The following is a 24,246-nucleotide window of genomic DNA, read 5'->3' on the forward strand; positions in this document are numbered from 1 at the left end:
GAATGGCGCCTTCGACAGAAGCAGGCAATCCTGAGAGCCTTTCATGCGAGAGCCGACGTTCCAAGAATGCCCTCCTCTAACGTATGAATTACACGAGAGATAAGGCTTCGGCCCTTAGTAACCGAAACCCATCTGGTACTGACATGCTCCGAATACGGATCGGTTCTGGACAGATTAACCTAACGAGGAAGGAAACCAATGGTTTGGATGAGAAATCTGAAAGCCCTTTTCATTTTTGGGCCTACAATTTCAAATGTAGAGAAAAGAAACTTTCCAAATTTTTACTAAAGATTACAGTTTTTACCGAATAAGAGTTCGATTAACCTGAGAAACAAAAAAATGTTAATTGCAATTTCTTTTCAATTTACCTTCTATTGAGAATTACAGTTTTTGTGGTTTTTAGCTACTGTTTTTTAGTGAAAGTTTACTTTCTTTTTATCAAAATTACGATTCTTATTAAAAATTAGAGACGGTGATTTCCACTTAAAATTATTGCAAAAAGTATGCTTTTCCCCTTGCAATAGTGGAGGAGGTTGGGAGCATGATGGCTTAACAGGTCTTTCCCTGTTGAGGGGAATCGTCCCCAAGAAGGTCATTTCTTTGGTAATTATAGATATTTCTTGCGCAGGACTCCCCTTAAATGGAAAAAGGACACATTAATTATTTCCTTTTTAAAAGACCAAAAATATCCATTTTACAATGACAAAGCTACCCCTCCCGAGGTCATGTTAATGGGGTGAATAAATAAACTGTGAGGAGGGGCTTCAACTCTCACTCAGTACTCCCTTAGGAATCAACGGAATGTGTAAGCTTGGTTGCATTCACATATCACCTTATTAGACCTTTGCAAGTTTCTTGTGCATTATCTATCGATATGTAGAGAACTTTAGAACATTTATTAACCAGTGTGAGCAGATGCTGTACAATATTGATGAGTTAAACAGAACAATCGAGAAGTGATAGAGAAGCAAAGCTTCCATTTCCTAAGAAGCAAGACAACCTTCCTCTTCTATTTCGCATCTTATAGCAGCAGATTAGCAGGCACTGTTGTTTAGAGAAGAGAAACATGCTTCCACATTTTGAAATAAAATAGTTTAGGAGAGAAAAGGTTCTTTGAAATGGACCTAGTACTGGAGATGGCATGAAGCGGGTAGCTTAATCACAGGATTAGATCACCAGACCATGGTATGGACCGCATTAAATTTCAAAACTTCTCCATCTTTTGGAGAAACCTGGCTTTTTTTTCCACTTGCGTACTGTGCTTCTATAAATGCGAACTATTGACTTGTGGTGACTATAATATCTTGTATAATTTGTTCACACGAATTAGACTTCTACTCATCTTTCTTCATCTTTCCCATGAGGGTAGGAAAATATCATCTTTGTAAAAACAATTGCTATCATTGATATTTTTTTTCTAATATTGTTACATAAAGCTAGGCTATACTTCTATGCTTAAAAAAAAAAATCACCAGGTTTCATACTTAATTTGTGTACGTCCACCTATCTTGTAACATTTACACTTGAAAATATGAAAATTATGAGCGCCATAATAATGTAATTGATACGGACAATCAAATGGATTCATAAAGTTGGCAAAAAAAATGTGGAGCTGAGGTTCAACTCGATCCCAGGTAATTACGCATTCAATGCGAGCCAAATCGACCATACTCTCATTAGTGGCCAAACTAGGCTTTCTCATTCTTTTGATATTTGGTTGTTGAAGTGTCTTAAAACTTTGATATCATGTATAATATCTATAGATTTTTAGTGATTCACATCTAATTCGGCACTGAATTGGCATCCTAGCCAATTCAATTCAGTTTCCAATTTTCAGAACACTGATAAATATGTCGAACATATCTTGATCAAGCTCCCTTGTTGTCAAATATCAAACAAGAGGACCTGACAACAAGTTCCTCTCCTTTCCCATTCTGTAGTCGCAAAGCCAGAAATATTTGAATATGGGGCAAACTTAGAATTTTAATGGGCAGCTAATAATACATAAAACGATATGAGGTCAATATGAAAATAAATACATTATGTGTGGGCACTTGCCCACACCAGCCAACATGTGTCTCAACCACTGCCGTCTGTGGCACGTTCTATATGTTGAAACATGTTTGCATATGTCTGTCTAGCATTTGCATGATCTAACTATACATGCCACTAACTAGGACGAATTTTTCAAAAGCTGACGAAAGGCCACGGCCCGTGCCGTGTTTGAAGGTGCATGGAGCTCGTGTCATGCATGAAGAGGATGGTCTAACGTGCCCTCGAGCAATGCATCAACCAACACAGTGTATGTTTGAGACTCGTGTCATCATGCACTGCCTTCTACTCAAACGTTTCTATACAAAAGGTGAGTGTATCGTTTACGATTCTAAGTTGTTGCTGGTATATCTACATAGAGATAAATACATTTTTTTGCGTGGAAACAAATGTTTAGATATTGACATCTAGAGTAAAATTTTCCTAGTATTTTAACAATTCTTCTAGCCGCTTGAACAATGTTTCGATAAAATTAATTTTTTTAATTCGGATATGGATATGCACACTAGATTTTTAAAGTGCTTTATTTAAAATATTTGAACAATAATTTGATTATTTTTTTCATAAAAAATTGAAAATGTATTTATTATTGGTTAAAATTCAACGAAATCACCTTCGCAGGAGTAGAACAGCCTCACCTCGTTTAATCAATCGCTTGGAGTTTGTACATTCAAAATTATTACAAGATTAAAGATTTTTTTAATACGGGACATTCGTAATAACATTTTTTTTTCTCCTCTTAAAAACTATAACTCTGGTTAGCCAAGTCACTCTAGCCATTTAATTATTAATTCGGCTTCAAATGAGACCGAATCTAGCTTAAAGATTTTGCTATTTGCTGATCACGAATGTTTTGTTTCCCAGAACCCAACTAATGTACAACCTTAAGTAAAACCAAATAAGTTTGTCAAATAGTTTGCTAATAACCATAAAGTTACTTGGAAAACAAACAAAAAGTAGTTGATTTAAAACTATCAAGTGGAAAGAAGTAGTACAAGAGTTTTGCCTAACTTACCTTCCGAGTTCACTAAAAAATGCAAAAAGATTCCCACTGATCACAAAGCTCAATCAACTCCATTGATTCCAAATTTCAAATAGTGATGGATGCATGTACACCAATTATGTGTTAATACTTACTTAATGCATTTCGAGATCCCTCGGTCGGACCTCAAATCCCCGTGTTTTGAGATGTAGTGTGAATTTAAGGTCTACGATAAGGGGGGTTGATATTGAAATTCCCAATTTGCTATCCTTGATTTTAGATCCATTTGGACATGGGCAATCAATACACAACCTAGAAACATGATGATACTAAAGCTTGGGAAATTAACTACTTTTTTCTTTGATTAGATACTTTAAATATTAAATAATTAATTATTAAAAATAAAAAAAAGGTCCAATAAAAGTTGTGGGCCATGCATATATACAGCAGTAACACCAATACTGACACTAACGCTGGCCCCAATAATTGACAATAATGCTATGGACCCTTCTCGATCAATGAAAAAAACAACTTTTTTAAAACGAGTTGAAGGAGGTGGAGAGCTTGGCTGGCTTAATCTCCACCAATCACGAGCCCACCGACACGTTTGACCAACGAACTGATCCCCGATTTCATACCTTCGCCAAACACGGGCATTTGGATCTGAAAGAGAAATTATTTTGAACAAAAATCGAAGACAGGACGACCCCGCGCCTCAACGTACAACCTCTTTTTCCCTACCTTTTCTCGTTAAAACAATTCCTTTTTAATAAAACATACTTTTAGACAAAATTTGTCATATTTTGATGCAGTCATGGATCTCACGTCTTTGAATGAAAACTTGTCCATACAATTTCTCACGGCATTAAATTATATATATGTAAAATGAATCGTTATGAAAAGGGTAGAGCAGCATGCTTTAACCGTTGAATCACCTGTCAATCATTTAAAACAAATTATTATACTTGTTTTTTAAAATAAATGAAGAAATATATAACACGCTTACAAAATAAAAACCTTAAAATATTAAAAAAATACTACAGAAGAATGTGAACCTCGTGCATTGGTCACCGAATCAAATCAGTTTACCACCAATTGGATTGGAATCAGCGGATTTAAGCAGATTTTTTATAATACTGGTGATAAGTTCGAAACCCGGTGGTACCCACGTGAATGGTAAGAGCTTGGAAAGTAAATAATATTTATCTTTGATAATGAGATTCTCACGTATAGAGAGAAAGTGATATAATATTAGCTATATTAAATAGTTTAGACCACAACCGGCTTCCTCCTTCCAAATATTATATACCAACTCATCGACAATTTCCTACAAATGAATTAACAATCGGCACGATTAAAATAAAGCACCACGCCATGTCGTGCTAGCAACATTTCTTCCACAGTTCGTTGTTGTTACTATCCGCTTCGTATTGGCCGATATGGATTGTATCGGTCTAGAGCATAAGCCATAGTTTGACTGTACGATTCTTGCATTATTAACTGTACGATTCTTTCATAGTTTAGCAACATTGGAGCTGCAAGAATAAAGTATTCAAGAAGAAAGAAACAGATGATTTTCCTTCAGGCTTGTTAAATTTGAAAAGAGAAGACATGGGGGCTTAAAGAAAAGAAAGAGGTTATTTTTCTTTTGACAGCACTGGTATTATGTCTCCTGTCCCCTCAAGCTACAAGATTCAAGTCTTCACGAAGCAAAAGGAAAGAAAGGGATGATTTTGCTTTTGAAATATTTGTATTCTCTCTCCTGTTTCCTCAAGATACAAGGATCAAGTCTTCTAGAGGTAATGAAAAGAAAGAGATGATCTTCGCTTTCAGCCTTGTAAAGTCTAAAAAAGGAAGGCATAACTAAAGAAAAGAGAGATGATACTGCTTTGAGCCTGATAAAGCATAAAAAAGAAAAGAGAGGACATGGGTCCCCATTATTGCCTCAATGATCGCTCAACTTGTTGAGAAGTTACTGGGGAGGCTGTCCTGTATGGGGGCCTGCAAGGGTAGGCAACTTAGATTCCTTCACATTAAATAAGGGCCCATTGAATTAGTGTATGCACTAAAACAAGAATAAGTTTCATTAAACTCAGGGAAGGTTGTTAAGCCTAAAGAAATGTGCATAGTGGTAAAAATAGACTGTTGTGGCTTAAAGAAACAAGTGACTCTTCCTGTTGACGGGCCTGCACCAAGATTTTGGCATCTTTTCCCCACAATCATATTCCCGACATCTAATTTTGAGTGGGATGGAGAGACAGAGAGAGAAAGCGAGAGCAAGAAGCCTTTAAAGATGCCTAGATATCACATCTTGCTTCTTTGTAGAAAATACACCGTACCACACTTCGGGTTTCACTGGCGTGGAAACTCAAAAGCCACATGTTGGTCTGCGATCGCTTTAACAGCCACACTGATATTGCTGCGGGTACAATTCTTCAGAATTTCAAAACCTTGAGTGCATGTCCCACCACATTTACGTTAATAACAAATTCACGTTTACGCAGGCACCAATTACCTTGGGAATTCAAGCTTTCATTTACATGTTACACCATACTGACCATCCATAATAGTTGATATTGCATAAGGGTAAAAATTTCACACCAAAGGTAGAAAAATCCGCACTATAAGTAACAACTAGCAACTGACTTTGCTGCAAGCGTAGAAACTCAGACGCTGAATCATGGGATCAAGGCTCCACACGAACCAGAGGCTGCAAAACTCGTTAACTCCATGTAAGGGGAGATGTAACTGTTACCATCTAGGCAAGAAATTCTCATAATTGGAACGAAGTCATTCACAGCTCCATATGATACTGACCAAAATAAACAAACATTTTATTTCAGTTCTCCTTTCAACCTATTTCCAAGTAAAACAACTGTAATGAACATTTGCTAGGAAAAACTTGAACACGAAGAGTGGATATGAAAAAGAAAATACAAATTTTGGTGCTACTGGCTTCTTTATCTCACTAAACATAACCAGTTAACAAAAAGCTACGATTCTCAAACATTTTATCTTGATATTACAAGATCAACGTAAATATTGAAGAATTATAATGATTAACAAATGAGCATCACAGACCGCAAAAAATATTTGGAAGAGAATTGCACTATCGTAAGTTATATTCTGAAGGAGGTATAATGATCATCAGGAAATGGAGGTACAATCACTGAAGCCAAAAAGTATGACTGAAGATACCATGGACGGCGGGTTGCAGATTGAAAAGCTTCCCAGCTGTAATAGGCATCTCTCAACCTTCAAGCACAGAAACTTGCTTGGGAAATGGTCGAACCATCTCAAAAACTGTCAGCCAGATTTCATGATTGATTTCTCTGTTCATTCTTCCATGAGTTTTTAGCAGCTTCAGCAGACGACTTACTTGAGTCCCCCTCGTTTTTGGGCTTAGAGAAGAACGGATCCCACTCATGTGGCCCAACGGTTCGTTGCCCATCCTCCAAAAGAGCATATTTCCAACTGATCTCCTCCACATAAGTATCACTATCATCACGGCCTTCGATAATATCTTTCCTCAGCTTCGTGACTTTGTCAATTATTGCATCAACAGCAACATCAAACGCATCATGAAGAGTCTCTAGTTTAGATCGAGGATCAGCATAAACCAATCTAGGTATCAGACTTATGACCTCCTCTCTCATGATTTTCACTTGTTCCGGAGATATTTGAAGTAATCTCTGCTCAATGCTGATATTTCTTTTTCTAATATCATCTTCGGGTATAAACACCGAATATTTGGTGAAATTTCTTGGAAGATGCCATGTGTACTGTATGTAAGCGGAACCAGGGTGGAAGAAAACAGGGATACACCCTGCCAACATAGAATCAAAGGCCGATCTACGAGTGTAAGAATCACCCTGTGGCTGCAAACAAAACAGTGAACCTTGGAACATCTGCATGATGCTACTTGGAGAATGACATTTGCTCTCGCCAAAATCGCATTCCAAAAGCTTACACACTTTGGAATTCCGGCATTGATCGATTATCTGCCCTCTGATTGATTTCGGATTATCCGGACGAGGGGCCCCAGCAAATGAAAACAGCCATGGCCTCTCCAGTTTCCTCATTCTCTCCTGCCATAAGAAAACATCAGCATCCTTCGCCGGATGAAAGTAAGTGGGGTATGGAATTCCAAAATCATTCTTATTCCAAGGGCTTGATTCCACAACAAGCATTGACATGTTCTTCGCTGCAGGAAGAAACAGCAGCTTATTACCCCAATCTCCTTCTCCATCGGTAAGCCTCCTGAAATCCCACGTTATCCTTCCCGCCACAAGGAAATGATCCTTACCATCCATCACCTTCCACTCTGGTCTCTTTACCAACCAATCTACCAGTGCTAACGAAGCTGCATCCCTCATCGATATATTATATCCCCACAAGTAGCGAGCAATATCGAAGCCAGCATAAAAAGGCACAAAGACGGCAGCAGCCAATGAAGAATCGTCAGTCAGGCATTCGTACTGCTTCATCCTATTACTGAAGATGACATCTACCGCGAATTGATTCGTTGCATACCATCCCGTGTCTGAAAACACACCTTCAACGTTCTCTAGCGGTGGCCCAAGGCCGGCATTGGTCGTGAATTTACACATGTTTGTCCACAAACTAAGGCTCCGACACTCCTTCAACATATCCTCATTGAATCGAGAAGGGAGCTTGTGAACGTAGACATACCTGCCCCCGCATGGATCGCTCTTGTTCTCTATCGTCCTCAACGCCCTCATAAACGGATAATTCTTCGGCTTCGAGTTTTTTTTCTCTGCCGCCGCCCCCTTCACTCGCTGATTCCACACCCCAGATTCAGAACCCTCGCCCCCGAGGATCGAGAAGTGGAAGTAGAAAAGCAGGAGCCAGAAAGAAACAGCGGCGAGTAGCACGAAGCAGAAACGGATCTGCGACCTCCCGCTCCCCTTCTCCATCGGTTCGCGAGGGACCCCCACCGCGAATCGCCGTCTCATCAGATCATGAGCGCCCCTCTAAACGAAAACCTCGACTTCTCGGCCGCAAAAGCCCCAATTCCGGGAACAACCCCTGCCAATCCGATCTCCCCACCTACAGAAATCCCCCAAAACCCTAACTGTAGCCCTAATTCTCCCCTTCGCAGATCCTCAAACCCAACAAAAAACTTCATCAACAAACGAAAAATATTCCAAAACTATATCACAATACATCAAAAGCCCAGATCCTAACCTTATTCTAGAAGTGCCAGCAAAAAAAACAGAAGCGGAAGTCTTGCCTAAATTGATGCGGCTTCGGCGGTGGTCAAAATAGCCCAGCCATCATTACTCAGGGTTCCGGAATTCCGCTCCCCTTGAGACAACACGGGAATCCGAACAAGAACGAAAAGGGAAAGAGAAAAAAGCGACTCAAACCCAACCGGCAAGAGACCAAACAGCGAAGAAAAATTTGTACCTGCGATGGAAAGCGATTGGAATTCGGATGTGAAAATAAGGAAAAGGAATTCCCGGGAATTGTTTTCTCCAGGGAAAGGGGTTTCCCCACTGTCCAACCAAGAAAGACAAGAGACGACACTATGACTGGCAACTCCCTCTTATAGGAGGCAACGCAGAAGGCTTCCGTCGGTAGCCGGTGTACAGGTCGCCACGTGGGACGAAAAGGACAACGTGTCGGTGCGCTAAGATGGTGAAATGACCGGCTGGGCCGGTAAAACCGAGTTAGATCTCGTGTGGGGAACGTCGAAGTGAAGGCTCTGATATCCGCATGACCGTACTACCCCCGTGATTTCCAGAAAGCACAGGCACTGGTCGGTGCAACGGTCGGATTACACGATCCGGATCGTGGTAAGTCCAGAATCTGGATGCGAACCATCTAAAATAATGGATCTTGGACCTGGAAAATAAGTGTCTATATCTGATTTTGGGTCCAAGACAAGGTAGAGGTTCAAAGAATGTAACCGAAATTGATTCTGATCCACGTTTAGGATGAGTTTAGGTTCGTAATTGGATTTTGGATTCGAATTTTATCTGTTTGCACTAGATGATTCAGTTTTTTTCAATATCGACCCGTAATATGAGCTTATACTTTTCTAATTTCGTTGAAGTTAATTTAATCATTTTTTTATTAAAAAAATAAAGCAAATATGAACAAGCCAATATGGCTACGCTACAGACATCAACAACATTGTTCAAGTAACTTAATTTATTCAGATCCAATCACTAAAAACAATGTTTTAAAGTGGGTTCTATGATACTTACCTTGTGAAATATGAAAATATTATCTTTTCATAAATAAGTTGCGTTGCATAAATAAACATATTGTATATATATAATCAGTGTTAGAATGAATTGAATTTTCAAGTCTCTCTCCATGATTAACCGAAAATAGTCAAACAGGTTGGCGTGGGCGTACAAAGACGTTCCGGCAAGCACGTCGCCCCCCGCCTCAAGCCAAGAGTCACAGTTTCAAGCCAAATATATATATATATATATATATATATATATATATATATCAATAAAGATAATATTTCATATTTCACGAGGAAAATATTTTTTTTAGTGAAATAAAAGCAGACTTTTTTTTTCTAAATTGTTTACAAATGACATGTGGGACTCTTACACTGGCCACTACAATGACTCAGTTTGCCACCAATCCGATTCGAGTCGGCGGATTCTAATAACACTGGTGGTGCTTAAATCTTAAGTTTGACACATCGAGTGTATAAACTAAATATATAGTTTGCCCACATTAAAATATTGGAAACATCTTTACAAGTTAAGTTTCCTTTTACATTATTTATTTGTCAAGTACATCAACTTTAGTTACAGTAATTTGTACACATAGGGCAGCGCTCATAATTTCTCCTGTTACTGGGATAAAGAAAATCAAAAGGTAGAAAGAGAGAGAGGACAAATAAAAAGAGAGAAAACGATGGTATTGATAGTTGAAGATCTGAGGTAAGGGAACAAGGACAGAGACAATGTGGGCATGGGGCCTGTGACTCACATGTTCAACTTCTGAGCCAGTGGCCCCACCGTCGCCCCCATTCTGATTCGTCAGTACTCTCGGGGGGTTGATAAACCCTAATAGTAATAGCTTGGAAACTCATGCAGGGACATTGTAAATAGTTGAAAATCTCGGCTAATTCTTTCTTTCCTGAATCTGATCTAATCACATCTTGCTTGAATTTGATTTCAGATTAAATTTCTTAGAACCAATTTTGATCCAACATTTATTCGGATTCAATGGAACAAATTCAGATTCGTGTTTATAAATTCATGTTTGTGATGGTGAACTCATGACCCATCCACGATTACGCTACTTCTATTATACTTTCAAAAAATGGGGCTTTACCGGTTAAAATCACAACACTTTAGTTGAAGAGTATACTGTACTCCACACAAGTCCCAATGCAACCCAATAACATGCAAGCAAAGAAAACGAGGGAAGATAATGGTTAGATAGATTGCTACCAAACTATGCCAATAGATAGGTGGTTGATCTTGGTGCCGCCTTCATTTCATTTCATAGTCTTAGGTATGGTTGAACTCCTCATGGAATTCCAAGAGTAAACTCGCTAGCCGTCGCTTTCTGGCTTTTATAACTCGTCCTATGCGACGAATTAAACTCCCATAACTTGTGTACGTTGCGAGATCTTGCAGCCGTGATCGGGCCACCCATGCCATGCGGGGAGAAAGTAAAGACAGTGAATTTATATGATATGTCACGACTCTGGGCCAAACCCAATATAGGGTCCAGTAATGAATGCTGCCCAGATCCAGAAAAATTGTGAACCATACAACTTCATAAACAACGAAGATGCCCTCCTTAAGGGGTCTGCCCAGCCTGCGTGCGTGTTGTGTGTGTGTGTGCAAGTAAAAGCGTTGCATGGTTTGTCTTAGCTCCATAAATAATAAATGGCAGACTTAATGGCACACCTCACCTCTAGGATAGTGACTAGAAGCTATTACCATTCAACTCTTGAATAGATGCAAATCAATATCAATGAAACCCACTCGACACTGGGCTCGGCTTAGCAACCATTTATCCAGCCAGGTCTTCCAATAAACTAGACTTTCCAAGGGTTATCATCCACCTTATTTAAGTCATACGCACGTATGAAATTCTTAGTCATACCATACCATAGTAGTGGCTCACCTCACTCCCACATTAGAGTATTGAGAAAATTATATTTATTAAATATTTAAAAACTATTTTAACTTAAACAATTTGCCGAAGGATCATTCTCTGATGAAATTTATATATCTTTTTTTTTTTTTTTGGTTTGTTGGATTATGAGTTATGAAGAGCTGCCTCGGATCAGATCAGAGCACTAATTCCTCGATCCACACACACCCGGGTCGTTTAGGAGTGCCCTGCCCGGCCAATGACAAGGACGTAAGTATTTTTCTCGTAATATAAAAATGGTCTCATAAACAATCTCATGCAGAATAATCGGCCATCCATCTCAGTCAACAGCGTTGGCTCTTACGTCCAATATAAGATTAGCCATAACTTAACCAATCACGACGAGGGAAGGGCCCAGTTCCTCGTCTCCTTCCTCTGCCTTCTCTCCATTTATCCCCCCCCTTTTTTTTTTCTCTCTCTCTCTCTCTCTCTCTTCATTTCTCCTCCCCGAAAACCCTAACCCTAGGGAGCTTCTCTTCTTAGAGAAACGCTCGTCGCTTCCTCCTCATCGTCGACCGTCGGCCTCTTGTCTAGGGACTTGCTGGAAGAGTGAAGATGTCCAACGCTCTGGATATGACCCTCGACGACCTCATCAAGGGCAACAAGAAGCCTGCCGCCGGCGCGGGCGGTGGCGGATCCAGGGGAAGAGGTCGGGGTGGCGCCGCCTCCGCATCCGGCGCCGGCCCCGCCCGCCGATTCCCCAATCGCGTCGCGAATCGCTCGAACCCTTACGGAAAGGTGATTCAATGTTATGTTTTGCTGAGTTATCTTCATTTTTTTCGTTGCCGTTAGGGTTTCGGTTTGGGAGGCCTTTTCTCCTGCAGAAGCGCTTTATGTGCTTGGTTTCTCTGATCTTGGCGGGGATTACGGTTTCTCTTCGTGTATTGGCCTGGGTTAGCTTGATTTGAAACGTTCTATTTCTTTGGTGATGGAGCAGCCGATGCAGAAGGCGCCTGAGACAGCGTGGCAACATGATATGTTCATGAATCAGGCGGCGGCAGCATATCCCGGTCAGCCGGCGCGGTCGATCGAGACGGGAACGATGCTTTACATTTCCAACTTGGACTATGGCGTCTCAAATGAAGATATTAAGGTGCTACTTCTTCCCGATCCCTTTATTGACTAGTTAAATTTTCGTTTCTTCTTCTTCTTCTTCTTCTTCTTCTTCTTCTTCTTCTTCTGCTTGTCTTAGCTGCTTTCAACTATCTGGAATTCATGTAGAGTGTCCTAGACATTCCATCAAACCACAAAATTAACATAAGTCCTAATATCCACTACTACGAGGTTAGAATGTGTAATTGTAGTGTTTCTCTATACTATTGGTTCCTCGCTTACTCTTACGTGCCAAAAGAATCAAAGCTTACAAGTTTGAAGAACACAACCTGCTTCAAAGTTAGCCCTTGTTTACCTGAAGATGTGACCTAGACGATCTCTTTATTCTTTGACAACTTGGCCATGTTGAAAAGTAAACAAAATACGTTTGTTTTTACAGGTTCACATATTCAGCACATACATGGAACAAGGATCACACGGTTGATCTCGTTCCTTTATTTTTTAAAATGTGATTCCCTCTTGTACTTTCTTTCGAAAATTATAACTAAGGATATACCATTACCTGGGATGTCAAGTTCTCTAAGTCTACTATATCTTTTTGCAGGAACTTTTCTCAGAGGTGGGTGATCTGAAGCGATTCTCTGTCCACTATGATAGGAGTGGTAGATCCAAGGTAGCTAAGCTTGACGAGTTTCAAACTTTGATTATATTTGGTATCTGTTTGATAGTAATTACATCATCCTGGTTACCAGGGCACAGCAGAAGTTGTTTTTACACGAAGATCCGATGCTGCGGCAGCTGTTAAACGGTACAACAATGTGCAGCTTGATGGGAAGCCGATGAAAATTGAGATTGTTGGAACCAATCTGTCAACCCCTGCTTCAATACCACAGGTCACGAATGGTTTACTCGGCAATCCTAATGGCATTCCCAGAAGGTAACAAATGGTCTTTGATTAGTGCCTCTTCGCTTGATATCCTGGTCTTCTTTAAGCTATATTCTTAGTGCTGGGTATGCAAAGAGACGTGTGGCAAGCGCAGTATGCAGTTCATCCATTCAAGACTTTTTTTTTTCTGCTGATGCTTGGTTCAGTTTATGTAATTGATCATTTTAGGTTTGTTGCACTTCTTATGGAGCTTCATCAACGACTTAATGGATTTGCTTGTTTATTTGTTCATCCTTTTTTCTGTTTATGTAGACTCAGAAGGTGTTACTGTGGTTCTACTTTCACTTTGTCGTTTTAGTCAATGACAGAGAAGCTACTCTCTGCTTTCAACGCCTATTTGTACTTTTTTTTTTGCTCATTAGAAATCTCCAGTGCATGTTTGGCATCTCCCTAATGATCATTCTCTCTAACGGTTAGACATGGTTTGTTACCACTATTTGCAGTACCTTATCGAATTTTAAAAAAATAAAGCAGCAAAATTTGAGGTCTAATCGATTTGTTGTTATTCATGATTTAATAGCAACCAAGGAAGAGGAGCTGCTGTAACTCGCACGCGAGGTGGTGGTGGAGGCCGTGGATCAGGTAGAGGCCGAGGAAGAGGCAAAGGACATAGTGAAAGGATCAGCGCTGAAGATCTTGATGCCGACCTAGATAAATATCATTCAGAGGCCATGCAGATAAATTGAATCACCTACTGCCTCTCATGCCCTATTGCTTGCTTGAAGATATTCATCCAACTGTTATGTATTTTTACCACCACTCTACAGTTTTTAGAGGGGATATCCACAAGGCCTTGTTGCTGGACAATGGGGCTTGGATTTGTTGTTGCTGCAGTCCAATGCTTGACATGGTATTAAGGCTAGTAGTGGACAGCTTGAGTTCTGGGTCAGACTGGTTGCCTCGATTTCCCTCTTTTATTTCTTTTGCTTTCTTGAATATGGAGCAGCTATTGAAGTCTCCACATTGATTGATGGCTGAGACCCCCTTCTAAGAGTTGTGGTGGCGAAAAGTAGATGCACGACCGGTGGAGCTGTCCTTTTTTTGTGGCAGCTTTTACTGATCAAGGCATGCTGAGGAGCAAAGAAGACCACCACCTTCTTGTGTGACCAGTGGATGATCGTGTTGAAGGTAATCATCCATTTTCTCGCCTATCCTCCACCTGCTGTCTGCTAATGTAGTTACAGAATCCCCTGATCGTGATGTGGACTTTGAAGGTTGATGGTAATTCTCAGAAAGCACGCAGCGTTTTCTGTATTTTAGCATGATCGGTAGGTGGAAGTTTAAGTGATTTTGGACTTTTCTCCTCTGGAGTACTGAAACTCCGAAATTGCCAAAGGGATCACGGCTATGGCAGACTTGGTACTGCGGCTTCAACCTGGGGCTTGAAGTTGGATAACCACGAGAGAGTGTTACCCTTTCACCTAGCAAACTAAAACTCTGTAAAGGGAGAAAATACATGCTTGTTTTTCCTCGTGGTTTTGCCTTGTCTATGAGCTGATTATCTGCATGACCATTGTAAGGTAATTACATTTTAGAGAGAAGAGAAAATCTCTGCTACAAACCATAGATTTGGGTCACTCACGAGGCACTGACGGTTTAGTTATATGTTGTTTTTTATGATAAAAAAAAGTCGCATATTAGATGGAATATAAAAGTGATAAGTTTATTTCTTCGTAATTTTGTTTTTTATGGAAACGTACGATGTGTATGTAGTTAGATGTGCAAAATACAATGTTTCATTAAAATACTAATGCAAAAGTTTGTGAATCCCAGGCCAATGCTTACTTTCAGAATTAGGGTTTGGTTGATTAGCAGAAGTGTTAGTAGTGGATATGTTGAACAACGTAAATATTGCCTAGGCAGACAGAGAGATTGACCTTGAAACAACGGTGGATAATTACCATTGTTTTACAATAGGTTGGCATTTTCGAGCGGTATGATGATAGTGAAAGTGTGCGCGCGCGTTACGAAGTGTATGCACATGAAGCACTTGTTCACAAAATATTCGCTCCCTGTTTCTCATTGTCGTTATCCATTTCTTTAGGCTCTTTATTTGCCCTTAATTGAAATAATGGACTTTTTAATTCGCAATGTAGAGTTGCTTGTATATTAATCTAACGTTTATGTTTTTAGATTTTTTCTAAAAGCTAACATTCGACAATGTAAGGCATTCTTCGTTCATGCTTGTTGGTTATCGATCTTCACTGCTTCGGTTCTTAAGGTTCTATAGTACATGATTAACATCATATATGGGTTCGATGAGGTGTTTTAGGCTGTATGTATATGTACTTCATGTTCTTTTCACTAGATCAAACAGCACGCTAGCTGTTCAAACCCGACTGGCATGTTTGCCGCGTAACCTTTGCCGTTCCAAGTTACGTTGCGTCGTGATTGGTTTTAGTGATGCTTGGTGTAAAAAGGATTCGTTTTTTATTTTATCAGCAGTAGTTTACAATTTTTATTATTTTCTTAGGCATAGTTTCCCTGTTGCATTAATTCGTTTATTGACTCCATAGTAGTTTTATATGAAATAAACTTTGCGAGGCTACTTTATCCTCAGGACGAGGGCTAGTGGAGTCGAATCGTATGGGCAAACTTTGAGTTCCTTTTGTAGAAGCATGTCTTAAGAAATCAAGCCAAGCATGTCAGAAGCGCGGTCATAGGTTTGTTTTTCTCAGGAAAATTGGTTTACTCAATTTCGCGTGTAGTTGGACTAGGGTTCGAAATTATGAATTCCACCAACTCTCCCTCTCTGTTAGATGAGGTTGGAACAAATTCGGCAGTACCGGTGTTATTTGCCGTGAATCCATTCAATCGTCCTACTACCGTCTAGCCGTAAAAACAAGTTTAAACCCTAAGCATGCAATGAAGGAATCAAGAGTCATTAGCCAATCAATATTAACGACTTTTTAGTGACTTGACTATCTGTCATTAAACAGTCACTAGAGTGCATTCAATGAGAGATGAGGGTGGTGCAGCTTGGAATGGAACCTTTCAGATAGTCTTACATACATGTGTGCGCGCGAGCCAAAACTGAAGATTCAAGATGAACCTTTCATACACGAATTGCATTTCAAGGCACGTTTACTTATTACTAATGTACATCTCAGAAGGATATGGCGACTTTGACCAACATCCATTTTACAAAATTCACGCCACCTGACGATAAATCTCACTCAGCGGTGTCATTTACCTTTTGGTTTCCTCAACTTGATCCAGGTGGAAGAAACAAGCCCCTGGATCGTGCATATAATCGCTTCAAGGCAGGAGACAATAAAATTCCAGATCGATGAAGGCCAATAGCATGGATACAGCAACCGGAAAAATAGGCTGATCAGAAGCCGCAGATGCCGCCCTACCTGCAGAAGACAGCAATCAACATGGTAAACCATAGGACGGTGATTCACATAATGCATCTATACTAAGGAAAAGCCAAAAGACATCAGAAATTTTTGATACTGCTAAAGTTATTAGAACAAGTCAAACGCATCAAGCAGGAGGATATCTCCTGCGGACATTTAACAAGTATGTTTAATTGCCTCCACACATCATTATTCGGCTTCATTTGGGAACAGTAAATGGCAATGCAGATGAAGATGTAATCAAGTATGTTTAATTGCCTCCACACATCATTATTTGGCTTCATGATCCAAGGAAGAATTCACCGTTTACCCTTTTGACAATTTGCATGTTACTTCCAAGAAAGATCTAAGCCAACAAAACATAAAACAAAGCATATGGCTGGGGAGAGAGATGAATCCATGTAGAGATGAAAGGAAAGACGGACATCATATAGGATGCACACGTATAGAGCGCAACTATGACAAACCAGTCCAACAAGTACAAAGCTTTAGCCTTGTGATATTCGCAATATTCCATGCTCCATGAACCATTCACTTTTCAGTTCCCATGGTAACGCAATAATATTTATAATACGGGTCTGTCTGTGTCTATAAACTTAAGCAGATGATGCACTCTCGTTGAAACTCACATCTACCACATCTGATCTCCATGTCCATGAAAGTGGCAACCAGCACATGTAGCTCCTCCTATGTCTAGTATTTCACGTGTCCTTTAAAAGGACATAGTTTCTGAATGTTAAATCCTGATCCACGTGTCCTTTAAAAGGACATGATTTGTGTCAATCTCTAGATTTTTGGATGAAAAAACGATTGGAGAGCAATAGCCAGTTCCAGTTGTTCAACCTGTCAATCCAGTTGGTCTCAGAAATACTTTGTCAAACAAGACAAAGTCATCAATCACATTGCAGAATTGACACTTGCATCAGGCCATGCAATAGTCATAGAACACTCACAGGAAATAGTATGTCCAAGGCCTCCCAGGCTGCATGACGAACAGCTCTTGTTGGATACATTGGACCTCCAGGAGATGTAAAACTGTAAAGGCATGACTTCATCCTGGTGCTTGTGGTCATCCTTAGTTCCAAGCCTACAGAATTACAAATGGAACAATGCTAAAAATTTGATTGTTTGTCATATAACCAAAATATTGTTGAGAAAGCATGTGATCTGGAAAGGCAAGTATTATTTATTCAAATGGGAAAGTAATTCTTTAACAAATGGCCAAGTACCCTGTAGGGCTCTCATGTGATACAGGTAATGCAACAATACAGGCTCCACCTTCAACTTCCGAACCTGTGTGTAGGAGATAAACCCAAACGAAAATATAACTCCAGAATCAGGCAACAAACTGAAGGAAGTCAAACCTAAAAGAAGCTACCTGATCGGTTAGCTCAATGACAAACAGATCTGCTGGCCCACCAACTAAGAATGCATTTGGAAATACAGGAAAATGGCTTAAAAAGGTTTGTAGCCTATCAACTGCATGAGAAAAACATTAAAGTGTCATAGTATAATGAGATAGTTCAGCTTAGAAGATATAAGCATGTAAGCGAACAAACTCAGACTCACCAAAACCATAAAAGAAGAGAAACCTGGAAAGTAAAAGAAACAGGTCTCGTCGGGCCTAGAAAAATCATAAGAGCACATAATGAGGAGAAATTGGGAAACGAAGAATCTCAAGGGAATAAAGTGAAACATGATGCATGTATTTGATAATGAACAACATGTAAGATGCTAAAGGACTATTATCAGAAAGTATACCTGCAAAGGAATTTTTTCCAACCGCAGGGTTGCCAATGCAACCTCATCAAGCAGGTACTGGACAATTCAACATGTGTGTGTAAGCACAAAGAAAACAAATGTCATGAACAGTTTTTCTTACAAATGGTATGCTTCAATCAGAACCAACTGTAAGGACTTGGAAAACCAAGCAACCTTGACTGTGTCTCTTTTTAGAAATTGAGTGTCTAAGGCTGCATAGAACTTGGACCCACCAAAAAAAAAAAAACTTATTTCCTAAAGCAGCAAATAGTTTCTCAATGTTTGATGATTCGAGTTTCATTTATGCAAAGCAATATTCTCCTTAATGCTTTTGCCCCAACAACCATTGCAAAGAGGAGCTTTAGCCAAACCCTAAGTACTTATACAAACTTCTAGCTACTCAGGATAGTCATAATGCATAAAATTTTTCATAAAACTATAAACCACCAAACTGCACTTGCTTACCTTGAACAAAGACAAAAAACGCCTTGCGTTTGTTTGGACATCAATCCTGCAAAATGGAATTTATGATGTACCATAATTCAAGACAATTTTTTTTTGTCACCAAACAAATTGTCCAAGAAGATTACATCGGTTGTCAATGAGTGCTTTTTGGGAGGATCAGATTTTTTTTTTAATCTACTAAAGTTTTAAATTGGGTTTGTCACAACACATTTGAAGTTTCAAGAATAACAAGAACTGCTTTTTCGTTTCTCCTGTAGAACAGTAGAACAGTTGCACAGAATAGAATACCAACAACCAAGAAGAGGCTCCCCTGCACCTCAGTGGCTCATGAAGGTTATTTTTATCAAGGGCGGTCACAACCAGAATTATTTGTTACTAAATAAAGCACCCAAGTTACCAAGAAAGCAATTGCAGAGAGTAGTCCTACCAGAAAACATTGGTGGCACCTTGGACAAGAGCTGCTGCATACCGTAAGACACCCTCATAGCTTTCAACTGGATTTTCAAACAACTGCAGGTCATAATGCGCATGCAGAACAAATATCAGGATAAAAGCAAAACCACAAATTAATAACAAAATGCACAAGAAAAGAAAGAGGAGAAGCTATTGAAGAAAAAAGGACATTTCTAGTCCTAAATGCGCATTAGATCCACATAACACGTCCTCAGAGCTTCCAACTGGAATTTTAAATAACTGCAGGTCATAATGGACAAGCATCACACACATCAGGACAAAAAACAAACCACAAATTAAAATTGAAAGGCACAAGAAAAAAAAATCAAGAAGCTTTTGAAGAGCAAATGACATTGCTGGCCCTAAATGTTCATTAGATTTATATAATCATGCAAACTCGATTCAGAATTTTCAGGGAAGAGGCAGAACACATACAATCTCATCACGCATGAATGGGCACAACTTGAATTACTTGCACATAACAAGCATCTAGAAATTTATTAGGAACCATGTGAGTAGCTTATATATCAACAACTTGGGGGAAAAAAAATCAAACACATGAGTGGAAATAAAGTTCCAACTTCCAACTATGAAACAAAAGAACATCAGCTTTCAATATCTGAAATCATTTATACACTTGCTTTTATATCACATGAAAAGTTGGCAAACATGAGCGTGAATCATAAGGAGCCTTTTCATTTTCAATTTTCAATTTCTTTTTCCAAAATCACATATAGGGAAAACACCTAAATAGACAAATAAGCATCAACACTAATTACAGGTACTTCTATCAGCAGTTCAAAAACATCAGGCAAAACAAAGTAGTTTTCTGGCTTTCAGCAATGCCCCCACAAAATTTAACAAGACACATGGACAAATGCAAGTAACATAGGACATCTAGAAACAATCTTTATATTACCAGCTTAACAGAAATATATCATGCAGGGCATTACATATAGATATTTACATACATGATATGGATACATCGTTGCACCTTATTTGCAGTTAAAATCATACTTGTGCTTACCCACTTGTGGAAAAGAAGCGCAAAGATATGAGATGAAAATGACTGGCTCCACAGAAGGACAATCAGATCCAAGACTGGCTTCCCATTTTCATGGTTGCTAGCATAATGCTCAGCAAGAACTTCATAGAAGCACAGGACTCTGCCACTATTATCTGCTAAAGCAATCTCATCTTCATCCCTGCCGAGAAGTATCTCTGTTTTCAATTGGACCATTGCAATTAGAATACCATCCCTACAGCATTAGGTAACAAGAAACAGAAACAGAGATAAATTTTTCAAATGAAGAATTCACAGCTTGTGTCTACGGACAAACACATGGTCGTCAAAAAAGACACAACACAGAAACAGCAATCACAATGTTACCAGCATAAACAAAAGATTATAGACATCCAACCAAAATAATTTCCTCTGATGAGATTACGACGGTAAATTGTGATAAGCATGCAATAATAGCTATCTGTACCTTGAGCTCGGGGATCTATTTCTAACGCTATGTCAGCAAATAGCTCTTGCAATAAGTTAACCCTCTGGGACTTTGAATCAAGGGCCTGCAGAAAACGAAATATCCAAACAGGTTACATGCTCTTGCCTAAGAATCAACTGCATCCATTCCGAGTTATTTTTCCAAGTACTTTAATGCATAAACCATGCAACCAGAATCCTATTTTCCACATGCTCAACACGCAAGAAATCACAACATAAATAGAAAACAGGCTTCAACGAAGATAATTTGAGCAAACCGACTACCATCAAGATGTTCGAAGAAATAAGAGAGTTAAATCATAAATAGTTGAAGAGTATAAACAAGATCAAAATCTAGAAGGGACGCTACAACCATAAGCACTCAAATAACTGTCTCTCAAAAGTTTGAAAACCACAAGCTGGTAGTTGGAGATCGCAGGAATACAGCTCACATGAAATAGGAAAAAAATAGTAAAGCAGTAACAAGTATGTTTTATTGTTGATGAATGGAGAACAAATGTCCAATCAACTCCCTCCAACATAGTAGCACATCAGTAATGTAAAAACCCTCCACTCTCGGTTTCCCAAAAGCAACCTAAGAATATTCAAGGACAGGTCAAGAGGCAAGACACCAAACATGTACTCAAGTTTGACCTTTCTGTTTCTCCCTAATACTCTGAGCTAAACAAGCCAAATAGATGTTGGCTCATTTAACACAAGCAATAGCATTTGAAGTTTAGCAAGGCACGTTTGACGTGACCTGTCTACAGGGAAAAAGTGTAATCTTAAATCTAGGAAGAACAAAATCAAACTCTAAAGTTACTACACAAGCTATTAAAACATGGACTTTGTGACACCGACTAGAATGTACTGAAAAACACATTGATAATCGGGTAACGAACTTACAAGTCAAAGCAAAACAAAGCCAAGCCAAGCCAAGCATAGCACCTATCCTTCACTTTTAGCTTGCTAAGATTATTTCCTGATTATGAACACAAGCACTTCTTAACCTAAACCCAAAAGATCTTTTTCGCATTTCCTCAGACGTAGAGAAGTGGTACATGTCAACTGAAAGAATACTTCTTCTGTGTTCGTGGTCCGTAGGCAACCACAAGCTCTTTGTAGCCCAAACTACATGTGCTTTCCTCATTTCCCCAGCCCTAAAGAACTGGCGTGGGTCAAATGAAAAAAAATACATTTCTCTATCTCCATAGCTAACGGAGATCAAGCATCAAAGATTGAATTGCTATCCTGCACAAGTCTCGTCCATGGCAGAAGGCCTCGTTTTGAAGCAAATCTAGCATTTCACAACTCCTCCCCTGGAACTAGTGCACCTAAGCTACAGCATTTTGTAGGCCAAGGCAAAGGTCTCTCTCCACCAAGTCCAAAGCTTACTCGTCTTGTACGAGGACAAGAAATCATAATGAAGTGTCCATTAAGAAAGAATGAGAATACCCCGTTGCTATGTATTCGTAAATCCTATTCAATATGTGCTTCAGCATGCGCGGTTAAGCAAGTAAGCAGAAAGAGAATACCCTGTTGCTATGTATTCGTTAATCCTATTGAAGATGCGCTTCAGCATACGTGGTCAAGAAAGTAAGCATGTGCCTACGGCTTTTAAATTCGAAGAAATCTCTCACAGATGAATGGGAAAATCAGATTTCCTGAAATGATGTAAAAATAAGGGGGATGGAAGAAAGGCAAGATCGTTTCTGTATTACAGAAAAACCAGGGAAAGTAGAAATGTCATAATAGAGCCACATATAACATGATCTTAAGGAATAACCTCAAGACAAAGGAGAAATTCTCGTTGAATCATATTATCATAGTCCATATCCGGCTGAACTGACAGCTGAAGCCAGAGCTCGGACACAAAAATCCTATGAATCTCACAAGACTCGAATATGAAATTTGACAATCAAAATCGCACTCCTTACGCCTCTATGCATTACGATCAACCAACTCCAAAAATCAAATGAATCATTCATCCAATTATCCACGTAACATTTCCAAATTTCACAATCCATCACAAGTTAATCGCGAAATGAAAAATCCAAAACGAGCGCGCGAACCATCAAATAAACAAGCAACTAAGCAAGAGAACCAGTTTCGAGAACATCGCCATCAAATCCTCCAAATCTCACCCTACTGCATCGCGGCCCTCCAAAATCATCACGTAAGCCCCCCTCCTTACCAAAAAACTTACGTCAAAATCCATAAATCACCTAATAAGCTCGGTTCCCATAGTTAAACGGAGAAAACAATATGGATCGGACGTCCGAACCCCCATGTCGAAGATCCTCACGTATAGAAAAGCATGGACAGAGAGAGGGAGAGGCTAACCCTCTGGAGCTTCTTCTGGATTTGCAGAGTGAGGGCGGTCAGGTAGTCGGATCGCGCGGAGGGCGAGGGCTGACGCATCGCGTCGTCTGATGAACAAACGAGGAAGAAAGCCAACGATGGAGGGAGAGAGGGACAGAGAGGGGCGCATTTGGATTCTTTTCTTTTCCCTCCCCCGCCCGTCGCAGAGAGAGAGAGAGAGAGAGAGAGAGAGAAAAGGAAATCAAATCAAATCGGACAATTTATGGCGAACCACGGGGAGAGAGAGAGAGAGAGAATGCAGAGGAAGCGTCTGACAGAAGCTTCCCTGCTGCAAATAAAGAAGAAAAACGAACGGGAAATCTTTCCAATTAAGGACTCGACTTTCAAGCTAACTCGAAAACCGTCCACATTTTCAAACATTTCCAATATGTTACTTTGGAGTCCATACAGTACAGGTCGTTTTGGTAATATTCAATGCATATCAATCTAATAGGTGCATCACCAAACAGACAAATGAGGCCAATACATCTTACAGGCTCTGAAATCACCTTTCAAGCAAAAGAAAAAGGATGGAAGCATCTAATTGGATTTGTGATTAACACAGAGGGGTTTTTTACTTGAAAGGATAATGTGAAACGTAAAATAAGATTCACCTTCCTGAGAATCATCAAATCTTTCTTGGCCCGTTGGGCAGTTTTGATGAGGCCTACTTTAGAATTATTACTAAAGTGTGTGCCGATAACCACAATTTCACAAAAACGAAACCGAACGAGGGGAAAAGCGGCATCGGCGTGCCCTCTGCTCTGTTTCTCCCCACTCTTCCAAATCCTTTGACTTCTTTCCGGTTTTTCTTTCGTTGGGAAACGAACAGCGGTTTCATGAAAAGGAAAATTCCGTTTGTTCTTCTTCTGCCACGTGTAAAACTTTCTCTTTTTTTCTAAATCAACATGAAACCAAAATTGCCCTTAACAATTCGTTAATGCCATAATGCAACCGACATGGCTGGCCTCCAATCTCCTGACCCTGCCGTTTTACGACATTGCTGCGCAGTTTATCGCGTATTGACAATAAACGCCTCAGGATTTTAAATATTTTACTATAGCTGTTTGTTTCAGGTTACTACTTACTGCTAGCATCATTGGTGCTCCACACCATCGAGGAGCATCTACCGAGCCCCTGCACCAAAGGCTTTGGTCGA

General features: G+C 39.7%; 3 protein-coding genes across 4 annotated transcripts; 1 reads left to right on the top strand and 2 right to left on the bottom strand.

Moving 5' to 3' along the window:
- Positions 1-5,588: 5,588 nt before the first annotated feature.
- LOC116254621 (xyloglucan galactosyltransferase KATAMARI1 homolog) lies at positions 5,589-8,569 on the bottom strand. The gene is made up of 2 exons (XM_050077989.1): positions 6,233-8,569; positions 5,589-5,846 (listed from the first exon to the last, which is right to left on the bottom strand). Exon 1 carries the CDS (start codon positions 8,008-8,010, stop codon positions 6,352-6,354), a length of 1,659 nt encoding a protein of 552 aa, XP_049933946.1. The 5' UTR covers positions 8,011-8,569; the 3' UTR covers positions 5,589-5,846; positions 6,233-6,351.
- Positions 8,570-11,599: 3,030 nt separating this feature from the next.
- Positions 11,600-14,085, top strand: LOC116255075 (THO complex subunit 4B-like). Its single transcript, XM_031630820.2, has 5 exons — positions 11,600-11,935; positions 12,135-12,290; positions 12,855-12,923; positions 13,003-13,187; positions 13,717-14,085. Exons 1-5 carry the CDS (start codon positions 11,753-11,755, stop codon positions 13,880-13,882), a joined length of 759 nt encoding a protein of 252 aa, XP_031486680.1. The 5' UTR covers positions 11,600-11,752; the 3' UTR covers positions 13,883-14,085.
- Positions 14,086-16,230: 2,145 nt separating this feature from the next.
- On the bottom strand, positions 16,231-23,355 carry LOC116254983 (uncharacterized). Of its 2 annotated transcripts, none has more exons than XM_031630669.2 (11): positions 23,070-23,355; positions 20,728-20,812; positions 20,265-20,458; positions 19,212-19,294; positions 18,785-18,830; positions 18,320-18,376; positions 18,128-18,182; positions 17,937-18,037; positions 17,788-17,851; positions 17,512-17,645; positions 16,231-16,555 (listed from the first exon to the last, which is right to left on the bottom strand). In XM_031630669.2, the coding sequence occupies exons 1-11, from the start codon at positions 23,145-23,147 to the stop codon at positions 16,382-16,384; spliced, it is 1,071 nt and encodes a 356-aa protein (XP_031486529.1). In that variant the 5' UTR covers positions 23,148-23,355; the 3' UTR covers positions 16,231-16,381. The 2 variants fall into 2 exon arrangements, with proteins under 2 accessions (XP_031486529.1, XP_031486530.1); XM_031630670.2 differs by having other exon boundaries at positions 20,265-20,496; positions 23,070-23,086.
- Positions 23,356-24,246: the final 891 nt, after the last annotated feature.

The sequence above is a fragment of the Nymphaea colorata genome, chromosome 5 (genome assembly GCF_008831285.2).
Source record: "Nymphaea colorata isolate Beijing-Zhang1983 chromosome 5, ASM883128v2, whole genome shotgun sequence".
NCBI lineage: Eukaryota > Viridiplantae > Streptophyta > Magnoliopsida > Nymphaeales > Nymphaeaceae > Nymphaea > Nymphaea colorata.